The sequence below is a fragment of the Anomaloglossus baeobatrachus genome, chromosome 4 (genome assembly GCF_048569485.1).
Source record: "Anomaloglossus baeobatrachus isolate aAnoBae1 chromosome 4, aAnoBae1.hap1, whole genome shotgun sequence".
NCBI classification, from domain to species: Eukaryota; Metazoa; Chordata; class Amphibia; order Anura; family Aromobatidae; genus Anomaloglossus; species Anomaloglossus baeobatrachus.
In genome coordinates, this window is record NC_134356.1 from 330,401,549 (window position 1) to 330,427,064 (window position 25,516).

At 44.0% G+C, this 25,516-nt stretch overlaps 1 protein-coding gene across 4 annotated transcripts in view; it reads left to right on the plus strand.

Annotated features, from left to right (window-relative positions):
• The window catches only part of ST7 (suppression of tumorigenicity 7), a 186,668-nt gene that overhangs the window by 102,982 nt on the left and 58,170 nt on the right, over window positions 1–25,516 (plus strand). For all 4 annotated transcript variants that reach the window (XM_075342515.1, XM_075342514.1, XM_075342518.1 and 1 more), the window contains 2 exons: window positions 5,126–5,208; window positions 22,229–22,388. In XM_075342515.1, the coding sequence (XP_075198630.1) occupies window positions 5,126–5,208; window positions 22,229–22,388 (243 nt within the window). The remainder of the gene's footprint in view (window positions 1–5,125; window positions 5,209–22,228; window positions 22,389–25,516) is intronic.

Genomic DNA, 25,516 nt, shown 5'->3' on the forward strand with positions numbered 1-25,516 from the left:
TCCTCCATGTTGCGCCCCCACATCATGCGGCATCCCCCCCATCCTCCACGCTGCGCCCCCACATCATGTTCCATCCCCCATGTTGCGCCCCCATATCATGCGGCATCCCCCCCCAGCCTCCATGTTGCACCCCCACATCATGCTGCATCCCCCCCATCCTCCATGTTGCGCCCCCACATCATGTTCCATCCCCACATCCTCCATGTTGCGCCCCCACATCATGCTGCTTCCCCCCCCATCCTCCATGTTGCACCCCCACATCATGCTGCATCCCCCCCCCATCCTCCATGTTGCGCCCCCACATCATGTTCCATCCCCCCCATCCTCCATGTTGCGCCCCCATATCATGTTCCATCCCCCCATCCTCCATGTTGCGCCCCCATATCATGTTCCATTCCCCCATCCTCCATGTTGCGCCCCCATATCATGTTCCATCCCCCATCCTCCATGTTGCGCCCCCATATCATGCGGCATCCCCCCCCAGCCTCCATGTTGCACCCCCACATCATGCTGCATCCCCTCCATCCTCCATGTTGCGCCCCCACATCATGCTGCATCCCCCCATCCTCCATGTTGCGCCCCCATATCATGTTCCATCCCCCCATCCTCCATGTTGCGCCCCATATCATGTTCCATCCCCCCATCCTTCATGTTGCGCCCCCATATCATGTTCCATCCCCATCCTCAATGTTGCGCCCCCATATCATGTTCCATCCCCCCATCCTCCATGTTGCGTCCCCATATCATGTTCCATCCCCCATCCTCCATGTTGCGCCCCCATATCATGTGGCATCCCCCCCAGCCTCCATGTTGCACCCCCACATCATGCTGCATCCCCCCCCATCCTCCATGTTGCGCCCCCACATCATGTTCCATCCCCACATCCTCCATGTTGCGCCCCCATATCATGTTCCATCCCCCCATCCTTCATGTTGCGCCCCCATATCATGTTCCATCCCCCCATCCTCCATGTTGCGCCCCCATATCATGTTCCATCCCCCCATCCTCCATGTTGCGCCCCCATATCATGTTCCATCCCCCATCCTCCATGTTGCGCCCCCATATCATGTGGCATCCCCCTCCAGCCTCCATGTTGCACCCCCACATCATGCTGCATCCCCCCCCATCCTCCATGTTGCGCCCCCACATCATGTTCCATCCCCACATCCTCCATGTTGCACCCCCACATCATGCTGCATCCCCCCCCATCCTCCATGTTGCACCCCCACATCATGCTGCATCCCATCCTCCATGTTGCGCCCCCATATCATGTTCCATCCCCCCATCCTCCATGTTGCGCCCCCATATCATGTTCCATCCCCCCATCCTCCATGTTGCGCCCCCATATCATGTTCCATCCCCCCATCCTCCATGTTGCGCCCCCATATCATGTTCCATCCTCCCCATCCTCCATGTTGCGCCCCCATATCATGTTCCATCCCCCCCATCCTCCATGTTGCGCCCCCATATCATGTTCCATCCCCCCATCCTCCATGTTGCGCCCCCATATCATGTTCCATCCCCCCATCCTCCATGTTGCGCCCCCCCCCGGGTTGCTTGTTCGGCGCTGTCTTCGGCTGTAAAGCGTTTACCTGCTCCAGGCTGCATCTCCCGTTCTCCACGGTGGCGGTGGCGGTGGCGGTGGCGGCGGCATCTGACATATTGCTCGGCGGCGGTTCCATCTCCGGCGGCGGCTCCATCTCCGGCGGCGGCTCCATCTCCGGCGGCGGCTCCATCTCCGGCGGCGGCTCCATCTCCGGCGGCGGCTCCAGTCCTCCTCTGCGCGGCCTCACGCTCCTGTGACCTCTGCACAGTGAGCGCACGGCAGCACGTCGGGGCGGGGAGCTGATTACAGCTCCTCTGACCCCGGAAGTAAGTGCCGGCACGCTCACAGTGTCATTTATATTCGCGTGTTATAGACGCGACTATAAATGACTGTGCGCTCCCTCCCTCCTCCAAAAAGGCGCCGGATTTAATAAAGAGTTTGGAGGAGGGAGGGAGGAAGATTTAAAAATTTTTTTTTTTTTTTTTTTTTTTAAATTTTGGTTTGGGCGCCGCCCCCCTGGAAGGCGCCGCCCTAGGCACGTGCCCTCAAGTGCCTAATGGCAAATACGGCCCTGACTCTAATTACCACCAACATAGAATGTGGATATCGCTTAAACTTAAATAGAGTCTGTCAACACAAAATGCCTGTTCAAACAGTACATGTGCCTGGTGCACCATTGGTGTGACCAAGCATTAGGTGCAAGTTCACACTTGTACTCCACCTATCACACCCTTCTATTTCTATCCTGTGGCTCTATATAGCCAGAGCTGTCATATGGGAAAACATGCAGGTGAGCAAAAACCAAATAGAAATAACTTGAAAGGGAGTATATATTGCACAAACCATAAAAAAAAACCCCTAAAAACTATTTTTTATTAGATTAACTTAAAATCCAAAAAACAACAAACAATAAATATTTTTGGGTAAGGTGCTCAAATGTTTTTTGGTAGGCATTGGGCCAATAGCCCGCTTTCTTCCACTACCTAACCGCGGAGGTTGGCACCCGAAGGTCACCAAATGGCGCCCCCACTCAACGACGGTTTGCCGCCCTTCTCCTGCACTGGTCTAAATGTGCAGCTAATCTCCCGTAATTCCCAGATTAGCTGCACGTTTATACCAGTGCAGGGGAAGAAGGGCAAGCCGTCGTTGAGTGCGGGCGCCATTTCGTGACCTTAGGGTGTCAACCTCCGCGGTTAGGTAGGGGAAGAAAGAGGGCTATTTGCCCAATCCCTACCAAAAAACATTTGATCACCTTACCCAAAAATATTTATTGTTGTTTTTTGGATACCAGATTTTAGATTAATGTAATAAAAATTGTTTTTAGCGGGTTTTTTTTGATGGTTTGTGCAAAATATGCAGGTGGGAAGGTGATTTTAAATATTTGGTCACCCCCAAGGGTGCACATAACGCCTGTGCTTTGGTTTGAGCAATGATTTATTTTAAAATGTAAAATTAAATGAACAACTCCTCCATAAATAGTTTTTTTCCGCTCACTGGTTTCCATTTTAAGGTCACATATTTAGTACTCTTGCTGTAATTGCCTGTACTATAAATTTTGAAGCCTTCTAAAATGACATCCAGCAAACCACTAAAGCCCCGGATCCAAGCTGCACACCGTCTGATGTTTTAGGAATATGCTGGGTTGTAACATAAATGGAGAACTGAGACTGGCGTCGTTTTAGCGAGCGTCTACTTCACGATTACTGCACTGGATGTCAGACCATTCCAATATTCACTTTTGATACTAGATGTGTTTTTTAATTTTAAAGCCAATATTTTTTCCATTAAAGAATAAATTATACAAGTTTTCTTCTTATTACAGAATCTCCAAACAAAAAAAGAAATCTGTTAGAGTTTAAAACAAAAGCTGCTAAATACCTTTTAAATAAAACCGGATAATGTGGTTTAGTAATTGGCTTACATTTTAATACAGCTTTACACGGATTAGAACGTGCCCTATGAAGAAATGCCTTCCTCGCATGAGGTGACTTGGTAGGTGAACAGTGTTCTTAATCATGAATGCCGGTGTCTGATATCAGCCGCCCTCCTCAAAGTTCCACGGTGTTTTCAATCACACATTTTTAGATCTCCCCATGAAAGAAGGTTTCTTTATTTTTTTTTTTTAACCCACATAAACCCACTTGGGTTTCATTCCCACCTATAGCTGATATGTCAATGGTCTTGCAGGGTGGAATCGGCAAATGTGTGGAAGGTATTACTTTTTCTTTTTTTTTTTTTTCTTTTTGGCACCTTCCTTATATGACTGATCTGTCCTAACTCGTTTATGTCTAGTCTATTATAAACTGGGTCACTTGAGGGGAAAATACAACTTCTAGCATCTCTGGATATCCTCCATCTTCATAATGTTCGCAAGTCTCAATTTCCTAACTGACATGAGGATAGCTCTCCACACCTCCTTTTTTTTTTTTTTTTTTGCTAAAGTATAACAATTTGTAACAATTGTATATTTATTAATGTTCATAGCGAAATTTTTTTTTTTTTTCCAAGCAAAGCCTGATATATATTACATCCCCTAAAAAAATAACGTTCTAGATGTTCGATGTTCATACAGGTCACACATTGCTGTCTGCATATCTTCTCATCTGAGAATCTCTATGGTCTAGATGTGGTAGCCATTTAAGTCGTAGAGTTGTCTGATTACTTGCACAACTTCTGTCCCCTTTTTTATTAGAGTAAATATTTTACTATCTTCGGTAAAAGGGGTGATAACCTAAAAGAAAAGTTCCTGTATCTTTCTACCTGAGGGAGAAGATGGCAGAATCATGCTGCGGTTTTTCTTCCTCCCTCCACTTGCAGTCCCCCCCCTTCTTCCCTACATACACGAATGAGTGATCATTGCTCTATACACTCCTGTAGAATTGTTGGTCCTATAGACGTGACTGGAGTTGTGGTCACACATACGCTGTATCCTTTAATTCTGGGAATTCGGTGGGCAGGAGGGGGGCTTATTTGTGTGTGTGTGTGTGTGTGTGTGTATGAGGGGTGGTTGTAAGTTGCTAAATGTAGTGCAATTAAAACCCCTTAACATTTACAGATTTTTTTTTATTGACTGACTCATGAATTTCACATTTTAGCCACGTAACAAATACTGCAAATGATACAGAAAGTATTATTCCCACCTGATTACAACTGGCCTGTAATTGAAATACACAATAATTGTTTTGAAAGCAAATTGTGGTCAGTAATGTAACAACCTTTTTTACGTCCATACATTTCGTAACCAACATTTCCAACATTTATGGAAGTCCTAATTTTTCATAGTACAACACTGGTGATAGAATGGAACATGTTGTAAGATATTTGCTAACCGTCATCACGTGTCTTCCCCTAATTACTTCTAGGCTTAATTGGTACCTGACATTCAAAGCAGTAGTTGCAGTAAATTTCCATAACCTAGAAAAGATGGCCAAATCCTAAATGGTTTCACTTTGGACAATAAAATACCTGTCAGAATTTTGATTTGCACGAACTATAGCATCTGTGTAGAGAGTAACTAATGCTCACATAGTCACTGATAAATGTGGTAAATGTTGTATATTCTTATTTTTTCTCTTTTAGTGAGTATGTTTTTGAACACGCTAACGCCTAAGTTTTACGTGGCTCTGACTGGCACATCATCCCTCATATCTGGACTTATTTTGGTGAGTAAACCAATATTTCTTTTATTGTAATATAGTGATTGTAATAGTCTCATTATTTATTTTAGTGGGACAGCTATCCTCAAAACAGACTTTTCATTTAGTGGCTTTCAGCACGGAATGAAGGTTCAAACCAGGTATAGGCACCTTTAGGCCGGCTTTGCACACTACGACATCGCAGGTGCGATGTCGGTGGGGTCAAATCGAAAGTGACGCACATCCGGCGTCACTTGCGATGTCGTAGTGTGTAAAACCTTTTTGATACGATGAACGAGCACAAAAGCGTCATTATCGTATCATCTGTGTAGTCTCCGACATTTCCATAATGCCGGTGCAGCGACAGGTACGATGTTGTTCCTCGTTCCTGCGACAACACACATCGCTGTGTGTAAAGCCGCAGGAGCGAGGAACATCACCTTACCTGCGTCCCGGCTGCTATGAGAAGGAAGGAGGTGGGCGTGATGTTTACATCCCGCTCATCTCCGCCCCTCCATTGCTATTGGCCGCATGCCGTGTGCCGTCGCTGTGACGCCGCACGGCCCGCCCCCTTAGGAAGGAGGCGATTTGCCGGCCAGAGCGACGTCGCAGGACAGGAGTGCTTGTGAAGCTGCCGTAGCGATAATGTTCGCTACGGCAGCTATCACAAGATATCGCACGTACGACTGGGGCGGGGACTATCGCACTCGACATCGCAGCATCGGCATGGAATTTCGTAATGTGCAAAGCCCGCCTTAGTGTGGCCAAACCTTAAGATGCAATTTCCCATCTACTGGTTTTCCATCGATCTCAATCCTCTGGGTCTATGAAGCCAGAGCTGTAAATCAAAGATGAGGAAGAGGTGTAGATGAGAGGAAAACCTGCAGGTGGGAAGGAGTACTGCTATGTTTGGCCCTGCCATGATGTACACAGCACTTGTTCTTGGTTTGAACAGTCATTTTGTGCTGGCAGACTTTTTTTTTTTTTTTTTTTTAAATAGGCCTTTCTCACAATACTGTGATTTATGGTTGTTCCACTGTTGGACAAGCCAAGTTTCATATGGTATGGTATGCCATAACCTAAGTAATTATGAGCAATCTAATTAAATTCTTTTTTGGTTGCAAAAAAACATGTTTGCTTGATTATTGCCATTGTCTGCATGCACTGTCCAGTGTGAGCGATACCACTATGAACATCACATCGTATGAAAATCTAAGCTTGATCTAAGCCTGCTTTACACCTTACAATTAGGTGTGCAATCACGTTTGCGATGTGACACGCCCAGATCGCATATGTGATCTAATGAGATCGCACGTAGGTCGTTCATTTGCTGTCACGCGTGCGTTAGTAGTCTATGTTAAATTGATCAATTTTGTGTGCGATCCTTTAGATCATGTGTTCTGTGACTTATGCATTGGGCACCTTTTTTTTTTTTTTTTTTTTTCTATATATTTATTGACTTGCCAAGCGTGTGTAATGTGTAGGGATGCGTTTTTACTATGTCATCTGCCATTCAGCCCTGCTACATGTCCGCTAACAACAGACACAGACAGCCATGTAGCAGAGCTGAATTGCATATGACAGCAGACACAGAGCCGCACGATCAGAATGAACTCGGGTTAACTTCACCCGACTTCATTGTCATGCTGCGGCTCTGTCTGTGTCGCGTCCTGATTAGCGGTCACCAGTGAAGGACTCACCGGTGACCGCTAAACTCCTGAGTAACTGAATTGAGCAGCCCTCTCTCATATACTCACCGATCCCCGATCTCCGGCGCGGCGCTGCACGGCATTCACACTGCTTCGGAGGCTTTTACTATTTTGAAAAAGCCGGACGCTCATTAAACAATCTCGTATTCCCTGCTTTCCCAGTCCACCGGCGCCTATGATTGGTTGCAGTGAGACACGCCCCCACGCTGAGTGACAGGTGTCTCACTGCACTCAATCACAGCAGCTGGTGGGCATGTCTATACTGTGTAGTGAAATAAATAATTAAAAAAAACGGCGTTCGGTCCCCCCCAATTTTAATACCAGCCAGATAAAGCCATACGGCTGAAGGCTGGTATTCTCAGGATGGGGAGCTCAGCTGATCGCGCTATTCCCTTCATTAGCTGCGTGGAGCTGACAGGAGCGGCTGTGTCTTCTGCCGCTCCGGTCACCTCCATGCACCAGAGCTGGAAGCGACGCTGGACCATCCTGGATTACGCCGGACATGGAGGGCTTTTTCGGGCTTATTAAAGTGGTGAACGAGGGTATATGTTTGTGTTTTTTATTTCTAATAAAGGATTTTTTTGGGTGTGTGTGTTTATTTACTGTAACTTACAGATTAATCATGGAAGGTATCTCGGGGAGACGCCTGACATGATTAATCTAGGATTTAGTGGCAGCTATGGGCTGCCATTAACTCCTTATTACCCCGATTTGCCAACGCACCAGGGCAAATCGGGAAGAGTCGGGTACAGTCCCAGAACTGTCGCATCTAATGTATGCAGCAATTCTGGGCGGCTGCTGACTGATATTGTTAGGCTGGTGGACTCCCCATAACGTGGAGCTCCCCATCCTGAGAATACCAGCCTTCAGCCGTATGGCTTTATCTGGCTGGTTTTAAAATTGGGGGGGACCGCACGCCGTTTTTTTTTAATTATTTCACTGCACAGTATAGACATACCCACCGGCTTCTGTGATTGGGTGCAGTGAGACACCTGTCACTTAGCGTGGGGGCGTGTCTCACTGCAACCAATCATAGGCACCGGTGGGCGGGGAAAGCAGGGAATACGAGATTGTTTAATGAGCGGCTGGCTTTTTCAAAATAGTAAAAGCCGCCGGAGCAGTGTGAATGCCGTGCAGCACCGTGCCGGTGATCGGGGATCGGTGAGTATGAGAGAGGGGGTAAGAGGGATAGACTGACATGGACAGAGAGAGAGGGACAGATGGTGACCGACTGACAGACATTAGTGAATGACAGACATTGTGAGGCGCTTCAGAACGCAGCTTTTCAGCTGCGCTCTGAAGCAGACCTTTTTTAAGCTGCGGTGCAGAGCGCACACCTGCGCACATAGCCTCAGACATCAAAATCGTATGAGGGATGTCACACCTTTCAATTGACTAGGTTCGTGCAACAAAACGTTCAATTCTAGACAAAGATACGATGTGTTTGCGATCAATGGTTTTGCGTTCAATCCTGACCGCACATAGGTGTCACACGCAGATACCTCACAAACTATGCCGGATGTGCGTCACTTACAACTTGACCCCAACGACGGATTGTGAGATATATTGAAGCGTGTAAAGCGGGCTCTAGAAAGTAAGATCTTTTCCCACCTTCTCAGTAAAGATTCCATGTTCTTAATGAGGCTTTACTTTGTGCAGAAAGTAAAGAAATATCGATGGCCAACAAAGTACCTCCTTGCTTTTCATCCCCCCACCTCCCCCCCAAGAAAAAAAAAAAAAGGTATGGAGTAACTTTTAGTAGTCTCGCTCCACGACTCATATAACACTTAGGCTAAGTGTTAAGCACTTAAGCACCTTTTTGATGACTTTTCTTACAATTTAGAGAAGCCGCGCACTATCCCATACAGAATTTATCACATTCCACTGTTTCATAAAAAATGTATTTGCCGTTAATGGAACTTTCAAGTGCATAACCTTAGTTCCTTCTTGTAAGACAGTTAAGATAAACATTTGGATTTGCGTTTTAGTTTTTATTATTTCACATGCTATCTGCTGATCCCTGAGGTTGTTGCAGCAAGTATTCTCCAACCATATTGTACTAGTATCTATCCATCCTCCTCTGTGATGCTTTGTGGAGATCAATCCTTTTTATTGCAGTATTTTTTTTCCCTCCTATAGGCCACATGCACACATTGAGTATTTGGTGAGGCTTTAATTTTTTGCCTCGGTCTAGTACCCAAAACCAGGAGTAGAACAATCAAAGGAAAAGTATGATAGCAACACGGGCACCACGGCTGTATTTTTCACTCACTCCTTTTAGCTTACCAAATACTCAACGTGTGCACATGGCATAAGAGTACATGCACATAGTGTCTCCAACAAATGGAAGCCGCTTGCACAATAGTCCATTCACTTCCAGAAAGTCATTACAATCCATACATTTACTTTTATTTTATAAGTGCTTTTCCGACTCCTTTTTAACCTTCCTGAAAAAAACGTTGTGTGCACATACCATAAGTGAATACTGCACAATTTTTTCAGAGCAACTGACTAAGGGCTCATTCAGATGACCGTTCTGTTTGTCCTGTTGAGTTCCTGGTTTTTTTTTGTTTGTTTTTTTTTGCGGACCTACTGACAGGACCATCTTTTCATTGTCTTTTGTGTAGAATCGGATGACACACGGAAGCACTTCCGTGTACATCCGATCATACAAAAAACAGATCAGATGCCGTATGTCCGTTCCATTATTATGGAATATGTCCTATTCTGTTCCGTAATAATGGACCGTGACTCAATACAAGTCAATGGGTCTGCAAAATCCCCGGAAGCCACACTGAAGCACTTCCATGTGACTTCCATCGGGTGCCCCTGCAATCTGTGTCCCGCTCCTGCCCAGCCCCATGGCTGCCTGCACTGCAGTGTGTCAGCATCTGCCCGCTCTTCAGTGTGTCAGTATCTGTCCACAAAACACTGTGCGAGCAGCTGCGGGGATGATGAGCGTTGCCGTCAGGAGATAAGTAAAGTTCATTACCTGCGGTGATTAAGTATGCTGCACTCCTGATGTCAGCGCTCGTCACGGACTTCCATGGCCACCGTGTTCTCACATCACCTCTCGCAGGAGGCCCAAGACTATAACTAGTGGTGACGTCATGGGCCACTCGCAATACTTCGCTTGTGAACACTGCGGACATTAAACTCAGTGACGAGCGCTGACGTCAGGAGTGCAGCGGCTTCCATCACCGCAGGTAATGTACTTTGCTACCCTCCTGAGTCGGCTCTCGCCATCCCTTGCAGTGACCTGGGCTGACCTATTGATGGTCGCTCAAGTCCCTGCACTGCTGTCCCAGCCAATGGGGAACATTCTGTTCTTGACTGGGACAGTGAGTATGGATCATCGTGGGACCCCCTTATTGTATTTAGCCGGACCTGGATTTGTTTTTTCTTTCCAATAAATTGGTGACAGAGGGTATGTTTTGGGGAGTGTTTTTTCAAATAAAAATTTGTCATCTAATTTTTTTTTTTTTTTTTAATTACTGACTGGGTTAGTGATGTCTGGTATCTGATAGACGCCGTGACATCACAACCTCTGGGCTTGATGCCAGGTGAGATTACACAGCTGGTAGCAATCCTTTATATTACCCCGTTTACCACCGCACCAGGGCATTTCGGGATGAGCAGGGTAAAGTCCCAGAACTGTCACATCTAATGGATACGGCAATTCTGGCCAGCTGCTGGCTGATATTTTAGGCTGGAAGGCAACCAAACAGTGATATGTGATGTGAGTATTTAGTGCTTGCTTCTATCCCTTTGTGCCAGATTCTGTTCCTCATAGACTTTATATGGGGACCAGCATCTGGCCAGATACCATGGACTGCATGTAACTCTCCTCCCGTTTTTCGTTCCGCAAAAAAGACGGAAGTCACATAGATGTCACACGGACTGTATACTGAACGGGACGAATGCGGTTGTCACACGGATGCCACACGGATGCATCTGTAGAAAAATAGGACCATTTTTTTGCGGACCGCAAAAATGGAACGATCGTGTGAATGTAGCCTAAGCAGAACCTGTCTTGTCAATAGCTGAGCGGACCTGTGGAAGTTCAGGTTTGGCCAGACTTTAGTTACAAGTTTGGTTCGGACCTGAACTTGAGCCCGAACCCTATACAAGTCAATGTAAACTGAATTTCTGTGCTGTAAAATGGTTGTAGTAGGGGCTAGAGGGCTGCAAGAGGAAGCAAAATGGGGCAATTGCCCTGCAAACAAATTTGGATAGTGAAAAATAAAAAATGACATGGGCTCCTGCCTTTTTTTTTTTTTTTTTTTTTTTTTAATACCCAGCGCAGGTAAAGCACACAACTTTGGGCTGCAACGCTCAGCTGTCAGCTTTACCTTAGTTTAGCTAGTTATCAAAAATAGAGGACATTCCGCGCCATTTTTTTAACTTAAATTATGTGATCGACGCAAAAGTCTTGATAACCAATCAAGGTAAAGCTGACAGCTGGGGGCTGGTATTATCAGGCTTGCAAAGCCCATGGATATTTGGTCCTTCCTAGCCTAAAAATAGCGGCTTGCAGCTGGCCCAGAAGTGGCACATCCATTAGATGCGTCAATTCTGGCGCTTTGCCCAGCTCTTCCCCATTTACCCTCGTGTGGTGGCAATTGGGGTAACACGTTTGGTGTATGTCAGCTGTGAATTTATAGCTGGCATCAAGCCCAGGGGTTAGTAATGGAGTGGCGTCTATCAGACACGGTCATTACTAACCCAGTAAGTATAGAGTTAGTTGTTTTTTGTTTTTGTTTTTTTGTTTTTTTTTTATTTGAATAAACACTCCACCACATTCCCTCGGTCACCAATTTATTAATTTAAAAAGAAATCCTCAAAGTTACAATGTAATCTAGTGGAGTAATATCTCATGAAACCCATTGATTCCTATGGTGCTTCGTTCTGAGAGAGTTCTCAGAATGAGGCTCCATAGGTTACTGTGGGTCAGCAGCGGCCTGGAGTTTCTCATAAGAGTTACTGACGTTGCCGCTCATGAGAAATTCCAGGCTGCTACTGACCAGCAGTGGCCTATGGACCTTCATTCTGAGAACTTTCTAACAATGAGGCTGCATAGGTCACTTGCGGTCATTGTGGGTATGGAATTTTTCATAAGTGGGAAAAATTCTGGGCTGCTGGTGACCGGCAGTGACCTATGGAGCTTCGTTCTGAGAATGTTCTCAGAACAAAGCTCCGTAGGACTCGATGGTTGTCGTTGGACATTCTTCCATTGGACTACGTCTAAAGTTTCAGGATCTCTTTTTAATGAATAAATTGATGAACGCATGTGGCGGAGTGTTTATTTAAATTTTATATATACTGTATAATATATATAATATATACTGTATAAACTCTATATTTGCCGGGTTAGTAATGGGGCTGATAGATGCCTCTCCATTGCTAACCCCTGAGCTTGATGCCAGCTCTCAATTCACAGCTGTCATCAAACCTCATATGTATTACTCTGATTGTTGCCACTGCACCAGGGCATGCAGGAAGAGCTTGACAAGGCACCAGCTAAAATTGGGGTATTTAATGGATTCACCACTTCTGGGGCAGCTGCGAGCTATTTTTAGGCTTTACCTTAGCTGGTTATCAAAAACTGGGGACCCCATATCGGTTTTTTAAAAAATAATTTATTATATTATATATATTTTTTTATAACCAATCAAGGTAAAGCTGACAGCTGAGGGTTGCAGCCCACAGTTGTCTGCTTTATCTGCGTTGCTTATCAAAATAATAGGTAGGAGCCCACTTCATTTATTTATTGTCTTTTATTGTTCACAGCAACAGACAGGCAACTTTCACATGCAATAAAGCTTCTTGATTGGCTGCACTGCAGCCTTTCAACAAACTTTTTTTATTAACATTTGAACATTACACGAACTCTGACACAGACTTTTTTTTTTGTGCAAAAGTCCGTGTTTGAGTCCAAGACCCAGACACCCGGTGTCCGGTACCAACCTCGAACTTTACAATTCTGGTTTGCTCATCCCTAATCTTGTGTGTACATTTTTTTTTAAAGTTGACTGAAAGGAGTATTCCCATATTGGGCATACATTTCTGATACAGGAGTTCCACTATTGGGAATGTGTGGGATGACATTTATTTTTATCGGTGAATTCTAGTTTCTTCTAGATTCAGTGCTCAGGTGCAAGGTCCATACTATTGCTACTATTTTTTTTTTTTTTTTTTTTTCCCCTTCCAGACCAGCGCATTGACAAAGTCCTTCTATAAATAATTGCGAGAATGAATCCCAGAGCTTTTCTGCAGGAATGCCTTATTAATGACCCCTGTGTATAGTGATATACATAGACTTGTGCCATCATCTGTACTGCCTGGCAGGCATAAGGAGGCTGTCTGTCTAATTGATTCTCTGTGGATATTTACAGCAAAATAGACATTTCCCCAAAGAACATCACAGCAAGTAATGAGTCATCCCTGTGGAAAAAAATACCTAATTGTTTTATAGTTTTTATGTTTTGGAGTGAATGTGTACTGCAAATACGGTAGATACGTGATTTATTTACAGTACAGTACCCCCATCTTTAATAGTGTCACTGACTGGTCACAGAGTGGATGTAAATCTAGATTTTGTTTTTCCCACCAGAACTTATTTACCTAGTAGCATATTCCTAAGCAAAGTAGGAATCATCTTTTAAGTGTACTCGAGTGTGAGCGATCTGAATGTTTCCCGGCAATAAATCTAATATGCAAAGCTGCAGACAGAACATTTGTTTGTGTGGCTTCGGCACCAGACATCCAAATGGGGATGGTTAATATAAGGTCAGTGTAAGTGCCTTGTGTCTTGCCTTCCCTGGTTATTACTTTTTGGTAATATCATTGTGAATTGGGCCCCAACAGACAAACCTTTCAGATAGTAATATATCAGATAATGGCTCAGCAAATATTTTTGATGTATGATTAATCTGGTGTCCGAGGAAAATGGCAGCCCTGCATGGTTTCGAATAGTGCCCACACTGGTGATACCAACTTGCATCCAGTTCCTCAATATAAAAATCTGCTTCTGTTCAGTCCTGCATTGTTGTCTACTTTTCAAATGGGAAAATATCTGTAGTGATGGAAGCTGTAGAAGAAAAGGTGATGTGTTGGATACTGGGACAGAAGCAGGAACACCATATTCGCCTAACAATTCTTGGACATTTTCTTGGGATAGGGCTGAGTAACGAGGAGGCGCATGAAAGATCTGTGATCCTTATTTGGTCTTTGAGCCATAATGTAGCCTCTTTTCTTTTAACGGCCTTCAGTTCAATCTTGAGCCATAGCGACTTAAGGGATGAATGCTATGTAGGAAGATCGATCTTGTGCAAGCCAACATAGGTCCTCCAGGGTCTTCTCCTCTGATATCTTGATAATATCAAGCAATCGGGTTGCTTGTCTTCCTCTTCACCTTGTTCCTTCTATTTTTCCTACCATGGTATCTCTTTCAGTGATTGCTCTCATCGTATTAGCTTTTGCTTTGCAGAAAGATCATTGTTCTCAGCAGCACATCGTCCTCTGTAAATGGAACCTGTACTACTGAGAACAATGGCAGCCTATGACCATTCAGTGCGAACGGTGAATAGCGGTCTCCCTGTGTTATCCAGCTATTAAACATTTACCGATCAGCCGTCAATTTATAAACGGACCTAAGATTCCTGGTTCTACAGGCCTGTAAATTACTTCAATTACAAGAACACCGTTTTTGAGCAGGACAACAATGTCATCAATGAACAAATTTGCTCCGAATACAGTTAAGATAACATAGAAATAGATGTGACTGTCAGCAGCATCGGGACAGGACAATTCCCCTGATAACATTTCAACTGCAGTAATGCTTGAAAAGAACTAAAAATAACCTCCCTGGGGAAACACGTGTAGCTTGTGGTCATGTATTTTTATATGACTGATATATTATGTGATATGGCTTATCTGTATGACATATAACTGTTCTGTAATGGTTGGTGAGCTTATTGCCATTTTTCCCTGCATGCACTGTACTCCAGTATGAAAGTTACCACTATCAGCACCTTACAAAATGGCAGATATCTGAGATATGTTGTGATTTCTACACAAACGTCTCTGGTGTAACTCTGTGTACGTAGACATTGCACAAAGTCACCAGCATTTTACCATTGGTTATGTGACTGTGTTCTCACTTACTTACAGGAACTTTGTCAGCAGGTTTTTGCTCCTCATCTGATAGCAGCATGATGTATGCAAAGAGGCCCTGAGTTCAATGATGTATCACTTAGATTGACACCATGAAAGATTTTATATTTTGCATGTAGCACTGCTGGGAAAGTTGCCCACACCAGGCTTTGTGTTCATTTCCGTAGACAGAAGCTGCTAATCACGAAAGGGTGCAGAGTCTCACTAGAGCTCACACACTGCTGAGACCCACTAATGATAAAGATAAGAGGCTTAAACTAACATTGCAGGTAAACAACCAGACTGCAAGATGAGATACAGGGCTGAATTTTCTGTATTAACTCCTACAGCATGCTGTCTTCAGATTACATTGAAGAAACCTACTGACTGTCCCTTTTTATTAGGTAGAAGTATATGACCAGGGATAATCAGACATTTCAATGTTTTTTTACAACTACACTGCTAACCCAAGTGTAGACTGTGAGCCCTCGTGTGCAGAGACCTCTTCTCTACCAGTCTGTGCCTTGTATTGTTCATGATTGTTGTACTTTTTGTGTTTTTTTTTTTGTTTTTTTTTATGTATACTACTTTTCACATTTAAAGCACCATGAAATAAACTGCACTATATTTATTAATAATAAATAATATAATAAAAAAAATAATAAGATGTTTACAAGACCTTTTTATTGGAGTTTGGTAACTAAAGGCCCCGTTACACGCAACGACATCGCTAACGAGATGTCGCTGGGGTCACGGAATTCGTGACACACATCCGGCCTCGTTAGCGACGTCGTTGCATGTGACACTTACGAGCGACCGCTAATGATCCCAAATACTCCCCAAATCGTTGATTGTTGACACGTCGTTTATTTTCAAGATATCGTTGCTCGTTTGGGACACAGGTTGTTCGTCGTTCCTGAGGCAGCACACATCGCTACGTGTGACAACCTGGGAACGACGAACAACAGCGTTCCTGCGTCCTCCAGCAACGAGGTGGAAGTGACGTGAATGTGGCTGCTCTCAGCCCCTCTGCTTCTGTTGGTGGCCCGCTGATTGACGTCGCTGTGACGCCGCACGAACCGCCCCCTTTAAAGAGGTTGTTCACCGGCTACAGCGACGTACTTAGGAAGGTAAGTTCGTGTGACGCGTACCAGCGATATTGTTCGCCACGGGCAGTGATTTGTCCGTGACGCACAAACGATGGGGGTGGGTGCGATCGCTAGCGATGTCGCAGCGTGTAAAGCGGCCTTAATACTGTCAGAAATTTGCTGTGCTAACGCTTGAGCTCCGTAAACCAGAAATATTTGATGACTGCCTACCTTATTATGCCACATAGAGGCTGAAGTGTCAGAAAAGAATCTGGTGTAATGAAAGCGGGCCGTGTGGGTGCTGCTGCCAAATACTACAATTAAGGAGAGAACTCCACAACACCATACTTTAGGATAAAGGGTGGGTCCAAACTGTATTGGATCCCCACCCTAAGCACAAACTCAGTATCATATCATGCAAAGGAGGACAAGAGTTTTTTGAGGTGCAAAAGGTATACAAAAGTTTATTCAACACACTGTGAGGATAAACATCCAGAACATCATAAAAACATGTTAAAAGTAATAAACGGGCGACCCCCATATGTGGTGGATAATAAAACCATCTGTGACATGTTGGCTCATGATAATACAGCCATACACTGCGAGTCACAGGGAAAAATGCAGAGCTTGCGTGTCAAGCAGACCGCATTGATGCACATGCGAACTTCTGCAGTGTAATATGGCATTAGACACAATCATAAATGCAATACATGAGATTAAAGACAGGGTTACATGTCAGAAAAGCATTCATAACATATGAGCTTCTATATTACAACATAGCCTGAAACAAAGAGGTCCTCTGAGGCCCCTCTCTAACGGAGCCCCCCCTACCATTTTTTCCACCAGTTGATGCGTTTGACTCTTCTGCCACTATCTACAGCTTGCCTGTGCAGGGGTCCCTACGGGACCGTGGGTAATGTGGTTATATGCAATGCATTCATGGCCATATCTTTGTTTCAGGCTATGTTGTAATATAGAAGCTCATATGTTATGAATGCTTTTCTGACATGTAACCCTGTCTTTAATCTCATGTATTGCATTTATGATTGTGTCTAATGCCATATTACACTGCAGAAGTTCGCATGTGCACTAATGCGGTTTGCTTGACACGCAAGCTCTGCATTTTTCCCTGTGACTCGCAGTGTATGGCTGTAATATCATGAGCCAACATGTCACAGATGGTTTTATTATCCACCACATATGGGGGTCGCCCATTTATTACTTTTAACATGTTTTTATGATGTTCTGGATGTTTATCCTCACAGTGTGTTGAATAAACTTTTGTATACCTTTTGCACCTCAAAAAACTCTTGTCCTCCTTTGCATGCCAAATACTACAGTTGACATTGACGCCTGTAATGCAGAAAATGTTAAGTGCTTTGTCAGGATTTGGTGAAGGATTCTGCTCCTAAATCATGACCAAATCCACCAATATATCCCAGCTAAATCAAGCAGAGGAGGCATTTTATATCCTATTCTTATGCAGTGGAAATGATACACACTTTGAAAATTGTAAGAGGCATAGAAAAAATACTGCTTAGCTACGTTGTATAGCAATGGGGTAAAGTGACCTGTGTGGATCAACCAGCAGAACCGCTGCAGAGATGAGAGTTGCAGACTATGCCCGTATGATGCATGAATATAGCATAAGGGCTATGAAGAATTTAGGAGTGTGTAGTATAGGGTCATTAGTTTTCAAGGAGTAGCACAGGTAGCGCCACCATGAGGCGGTCTCTGGTTAGACATTGTAATCATTACTGATTTCTATGAAGCGTACTAGACGTACAGCCTTTATTACGGTCTAGTCTGCGGTTCTGGCAGTCTACGGATAGCTGCACATATGAATGTCATTTTTGACCACCTGTAGAAAAAGATATAAAGTTTGCTATTAGATTCTGCTTTACAAAAGTTCATTTTTGGGAGAGTTTCATAATTCCCTGATGCTTTTTTGTATACTTTTTCTTTTGACAGTGCCTAGTTAAAGGGAATTGGTCACCAGGTTTCTGCCACCTAATCTAAGAGCAGCATAATGTAGGAGCAGAAATCCTGATTCTAGCGGTGTGTCACTTAATTGGTTGCGTTGTGTAGTTTTGATAATCTACTGCTGATTATACTGTGATTTTATCATTACAGGACTACTTGGCCTGTTGCCAGGTAGTCCAGCATATTCATGAGCTCTGTATAACGGCTAGATGTGCAGCAGAGAAAACATTGATTTTATTAAAATGACAGCAAACAGCTCAGTAAGTGACACATAGAATCAGGGTCTCTGTCTCTACATTATGCTGCTCTCTGATGAGGTAGCAAAAACCTGGTGACAGATTCCCTTTTAAGGCTATGTGCGCACTAGAAATGTGAATTTTCTCAAGAAAATTTCTTGAGAAACTTCTGGGAGTGAAAGATTTCCGGACCTCCGGAAAAAATCCGCACCAAATCTGCATGCGGATTTGCCGCGGATTAGCCGCGAATTTGCCGCGATTTTCCCGCGGGTGGTTCCTTGTGGATTTTGCAGGCTGTACTGCTGAAATCCGCAGGGTACCTGCGGAAAAGAATTGACATGCTCATTTTCTCAACAAATTTTCTCGAGAAATTCTTCTCAAGGAAATTTCTTGAGAAAAATCCGCACAGTGCGCACAGCTATTTTTTTTCCTCATAGAATTTGCTGGGAAATGTCTGCACAAAGATTGCAGACATTTCTCAAGAAATTTCCGCGGCAAATCCGCGGGTAAATCCGTGGGTAAAACGCACTAGTGCGCACAGAGCCTAAGAGCGGATTGCATCAGAAAATGATTTGATGGAATGACATGAACATCAGGCATTTTTCAAAATCTGAAACAAAGGAAAAATGCTCAGGAGAGTGAATAAAAAGTCCAAAGTGGTTTTACAATAGAAATGAATAGGAAGAGTCTTTCCAATAGTTTGTTTTTTTTTTCTTTTGTTTTTTTTTCACAATTAACCTGGTCCAAAAGGCTCCACATGCCACAAAAATTGCGTACACATCGAATCATAAACTTTTCTATTTGGACGGGACCTCTAGGGTCATCTGATCCAAACCCCTGCGCACAGCAAGATTCACTATATCATCCCACACCGATGTCTGTCCAGTCTTTTTGAAGACTTCCATGGAAGGGGAACTACTACTTCTTGTGGAGTCTGTTCCACTCATTGATCACCCTCACTGTCAATAAGTTTTTCTAATATCTAATCTGTCTCCTCCTAATCCGTTTCATCCTACTGCTTTTAGTTTTTTCTTGTAAAAATGAGCATAGGGCTGATTCCTTTACAGTGTGACAGCCCTTGAGATATTTGTAGACCACTATTAAGTCTTCTCTTAATGGTCTATTTTGCAAGCTAAACATTCCCAAACCCTGTACCCGTTCCTCATAGTACATGGTTTGTAGACCGGTCACCATTCTAGTTGCTCTTCTCTGATCTTGCTCCAGTTTGTTGATGTGTTTTGTTTTTGCTTTTGTTTTTTAAATGTTTTGCCCAGGACTGGATACAGTCTTTTAGATGTGGTCTGACCAATGAAGAGTAGAGGGCGATAATTACTTCATGTGATCTAGACTGTATGCTTCTGTTAATACATCCCAGGATTGTGTTTGCCCTTTTTGCTGCTGACACTGTTGACTCGTGTTCAGTCTGTGATTTATATTTGTATACCCAAGTATTTTTCACACGTGCTGTTGCTTAGCCCTAATTCTCCCATTCTGTATATACTTTTTTCATTTTTTGCCCAGATGTAGGACTTTGCATTTCTCCGTTAAAAAAACCAAATTATTTAGTTATTGCCCAATGTTCCAGTTTTAGATCTTTGTGAATCCTCTCTCTTCTCTAGTATTAGCTAACCCTCCTAGCTTTGTGTCCTCAGCAAATTTAATCAGTTCACACTCATTTCCATTATCTAAGTCATTGATGATAAAGATGTTCAGCAACACAGGTCCCAGGACAGAGCCCTGTGGTACCCCATTTGAGATATTCTTCCAACTGGATGTGCTGCCATTTATAACCACTCTTTGGGTCCAATCACTTGGCCAGTTCTGAATCCACCTAACAGTTGCCTTGTTCAATCCATACTTGGTAATTTTTGTTAATAAGAATGGTATGAGCTACTTTGTCAAATGCTTTGCTGAAATCAATATATACTGTATCTATTACATATCCCCGATCCACCCAGTCAGTGATTCTGTCATAGAAGGAAATTAGGTTAGTCTGACTTATTAGTTACAAACCCATGCTGGCTCTGCTTAATCACTTCATTCTCATCCAGCTAAACTCTGTTTAATGTTCAAAGATCTTTCCTGGTATAGAATTTAGGCTCACAGGCCTATAGTGCTCTGGGTCCACGTTCTTCCCCTTTTTAAAGATTCGGACATTTGCTCTTCTCCAGTCTTCTGGGACTTCTCCTGTTCTCCAAGAATTTTTGGAGAGTGGTTCAGAAATTTCTTCTCTCGTTCAGTATCCTGGAGTGTATTTCATCTGGACGTGGAGACTTGAATTCATTTATTGTAGCTAAGTATTCCCTCACCATCTCTCTGTTTACAGATGGGCTGGATTCTTCTATTCCTTCAATCGAACAGTAAAGAACAGTTGATGTTGCATTTAGTTTCTGAGCAAAAACAGGTGCAAAATAGGATTTTAAAAGTTTGGTCTTCTCTACATCATTTTTTTACAACGTCACCACATTTTCATCCTATAGCATACTTTACTTTTCTTTTACATTTGACATACCCTCTCATGCAACCCTTAGCTTTAGCTAATCTGATGCATGCCCTGCCGGTTCTGCAGGTGGCATTACATTTTTTTCTTTAGATATGTATCCCTCTTTCCATTTGATAAACATTTCTTCCTTTCTCGCATGATTTTAAGTTCTGTGTAAATCCATCCAGGTCTCCTTTAAATGCTTCCTAATTTTCCCTCTTTTAGGGATTAACGATTGTGTTTTGATCTCATGTTTCAAAATTTCCCATCCCTCCTGGACATTTCTATCCTTATTGGATCCTATCTAATCTTTTTCTGAGTCCCTTTAAAATCTGCCTTTCTGAAATTAAACCTTGAAGTCTGAGTCTTCATAGGTCTTCATCCTCTAGTTATCCAATATTCTATGATGTCATAATTGCGGACACCTAGGCAGTGGCATAACTAACGATCAGTGGGCCCCGGTGCAAAATTTGGACCTAGGCCCCGCTCGGGGTACAGAATAATTATGCTGACACTTGGCTCTTAACCTCAGCACCCAGCTTTCCTATGCTCTGATATCCCGACATAGTATCCGATATTATAATGCACTCCCATAGTTTTCCATATATTATAATGTAAATAATGTATAATCTCATAGTGCTCAATATATTATAATGCACTCCCCATAGTCCTGCGTATCGTTTAATGTACCCCCATATACCATTATGCAGCCCCATATTCCTCCATGTAGTAGTATACAACCCCCATATCGTTTAATGCACCCCGTTAGTTCTATGGCCACCGTGATTAAATACATACTCACTTCTCTTATCCCCGCTGCTCTGGTCTCCTCAGCGTGTCCACTGCTCTGCCGCTCTGCACATCTGAGTACAGCAGGCACGCAGTAGTGACGTCCTTGCGCTCTGCTGTACTGAGTTGTAGGAGCACCGCCGACACAGCGGAAGAATGATGAGAGAGAGAGCGGCAGGGAGGCCAATGCAGTGCTTGCACCAGGCAATGCAGTGCTTGCACCTGGCCCATAGCGGTTGCATGGCCTGCCGCCATTGGCTGAGGTCTTGGGCCCAGTCGCAATGGCGACTCCTGTGACCACGATCGTTCCGCCACTGTACCCTTACCTCCTCAACGATTTCCTCCCTGTTCACAAGGATTAGATCCAAAGTAGCAGACCTCTTTGTTTCTCCTACGTTTTTGGAGGATAAATTTGTGAGCAAGAGAGGATAAGCTTGCGCAGAATAATCTCAACCACAATCAATGAAAATCTGGAGACTACAGATTCCTTTTGGTCTATGTACCTACTGTAAAGGTTCTCTGAATGCTTTAGAGAATTTTCTATGTACTATTAGTTCACCAACAATTACACACTTCCTAAATATTATTTTTCTTTCCTATTTTTAGATATTTGAATGGTGGTATTTTCGGAAGTATGGTACTTCATTTATTGAGCAAGTCTCTGTAAGTCACTTGCGCCCTCTGCTGGGAGGAGTTGATAACAGCACGCCAAGTAACTCCAACACAAGTAATGGGGATGCTGATTCAAGTCGACAGAGTGTTTCAGGTAATCAGGTTTATCACTGGAATTAATTTTGACCATTCTCCTGACTATTCACTAAACAATATCTATCACATGTAGAAAGTATACTATTAATTAAAAACTCATGTTTTCTCAAAAGTTGCTGCATTATTATATGGATTAAATATCTAACTGGAAGTGGATTAAATATCTAACAAAGTGTCTTTCATCAATATAATCTTCCATTAACCCTGTATTAAAAACACACTCTGAAATAGATCTCAAGGATTGGAAAAATAAAGTTTACATCAGAATAAAAATACATGTAAAGGCTCTGGCTCAAACCTAGCACAATAACGCCAGACACTGGCTATTGGAAGATAATTAAAAAAATGTAAATGCTACAAGAGAAGGTGTTAAGAAATAAAAAATGAGAACTAGTCTTTAAAGGTGTGGTCCACTACTAATACATCCCCTTCTCATTTCACGTTTCCAACGTTTCACGTGGCCTAAAATTTTCACTCACCCCTAGACTTGACAACAGATCAGGTGGAGGTGTTGGTCTGCTGCTTTCCCCAAACTGCACTTATTAAGTCATGCCTCCTGTTCCCTCACTTATCTTCCCTTCTTTTGAGGTCCAGACTGTCAGGCTTTACAGACCCTTCTCCCTGCAAGTAGCAGTTGTGTATCGCCCTCCAGGCCCAACCAGTCAGTTCTTGGATCATTTCGCCACCTGGCTTCCACATTTTCTAGCCTGTGACCTTCCCACTCTTGTCATGGGGGACTTTAATATCCCTATTGATGATCCCCCCCCCCCTCCCCAGCTGCCACTCCTCTTTTATCTCTAACCTCCTCTCTTGACCTTTCACAACTAACTAATTCTCCTACACATAAAGGTGGGAATACGCTGGACCTGGTCTTCTCCCGTCTCTGCTCAGTGCATGATTTCCCTCTCCCACTCTCTGACCACAACCTTCTTTCATTCTTGGTCAAGAGCTGTCAACCCTCTCAGGACACCCCCACTTACCTCCCATATAGGAATATACATGCCATTAACACCCAGCAATTTCTGAAGAAGTTGCAGTCATCACTGGCCCCAATATCCTCCCTCTCATGTCCTGACTCTGCTGTAAAACATTACAATGAAACCCTACAGAGCGCCCTAGATGAAGCTGCACCTGCTACACGCAGAGCAACTCGGCGCAGACGGCAGCAGCCCTGGCACACGTCACAAACACGCTTTCTCCAGCGGTGTTCCAGGTGCGCTGAACGTCTGGAGAAAATCCAATCTAGCCGAAGATTTCATCTACTATAAGTTTATGCTAAAGACCTACAATGCTGCCCTTCACCTCACCAAACAAGCATATTTTAACACCCTCATCACCTCTCTAGCCAACAATCCTAAACGATTCTTTGATACTTTCCATTCCCTCCTCAGACCAAGAGTTCTGGCCCCAACCACCAACCTCAGCGCAGATGACCTGGCCAATTATTTTAAAGAAAAAATTGACCATATACGCCAGGAAATTTCCTCCCAGCCTCATAACACCACACATTGTCTGCCCTCCTACACTACATCTAGCTCACTTTCACTCTTTGATCCAGTCACAGAAGAAGTCACCAGGCTCCTCGCATCTTCTCGCCCTACTACCTGCACCAGTGACCCTATTCCCTCACATCTCCTTAAATCTGTCACCCCAGCTGTCACCACTCACCTAACTAAAATTTTCAATCTCTCTCTCTCCTCTGGTGTCTTTCCCTCCTCCTTCAAACATGCCAGCATACACCCATTACTTAAAAAACCATCCCTGGACCAAAATTGTGCCGCTAACTACAGACCTGTCTCTAATCTCCCATTCATCTCAAAACTCCTGGAATGCCTGGTCCACTCCCGTCTAGTTTGCGATCTGTCAGATAAACTCTCTCCTTAACCCTCTACAATCCGGTTTCCACTCCTTACATTTTACTGAAACTGCTCTTACTAAAGTCTCTAATGATCTACTTACAGCTAAATCTAATGGTCACTACTCCCGGCTGATCCTCTTGGATCTCTCTGCTGCATTCGATACTGTGGATCACCAGCTCCTCCTTACTATGCTCCACTCTATCGGGCTCAAGGACACCGTTCTTTCTTGGTTCTCCTCTTACCTCTCTGACTGCTTATTCACTGTATCCTTTGCCGGCTCCTCTTCCTCTCCTCTTCCCCTTACGGTCGGGGTTCCTCAGGGTTCAGTCCTAGGCCCCCTCCTGTTCTCTCTATACACAGTCCCTATTGGACAAACGATCAGCAGATTTGGTTTCCAGTACCATCTCTATGCTGATGACACCCAACTGTACACATCTCCTGACATCACCCCTGCACTATTACAAAATACTACCGATTGTCTGTCCGCTGTCTCCAACATCATGTCCTCCCTCTATCTAAAACTGAACCTATCAAAAACTGAACTTCTTCTGTTTCCTCCCTCTCCTAACCTTCCAAAACCCAATATTACCATTTCTGTGTGTGGCTCTATCATTACGCCCCAGCAGCACGCCCATTGTCTTGGGGTTATATTTGACTCCGATCTCTCCTTCGCTCCCCACATTCGTTCACTTGCTCGTTCTTGTCAATTCCACCTCAAAAACATCTCTAAAATTCGACCTTTTCTTACCCTTGACTCTTACTGTCGCTCTCATTCATTCTCGCCTGGATTATTGAAATTCTTTATTAATTGGTCTCCCTGTTACTAAACTCTCCCCTCTCCAATCCATTCTGAATGCCGCAGCCAGGATCATTTTCCTCTGCAACCGCTTCACCGATGCCTCTGCTCTTTGCCAGTCATTGCACTGGTTGCCTATCCACTACAGAATCCAACATAAACTTATCACTCTCACTCACAAAGCTCTCCACGGTTCCGCACCACCCTACATCTCCTCCCTCATCTCTGTCTATCACCCCACCCGTGCCCTCCACTCTGCTAATGACCTAAGACTGACATCTTCAACAATTCGAACATCCAACTCCCGTCTTCAAGATTTCTCACGAGCTGCGCCTATGCTCTGGAACACACTATCAAGAGAAATGCGATTTAATTCCCAACATCCACACCTTTAAGCGGGCCCTAAAAACGCATTTCTTTAGACTAGCCTATTGCCTCACTGCCCTGATCTAATCTAGTCCCTTTCTGCCC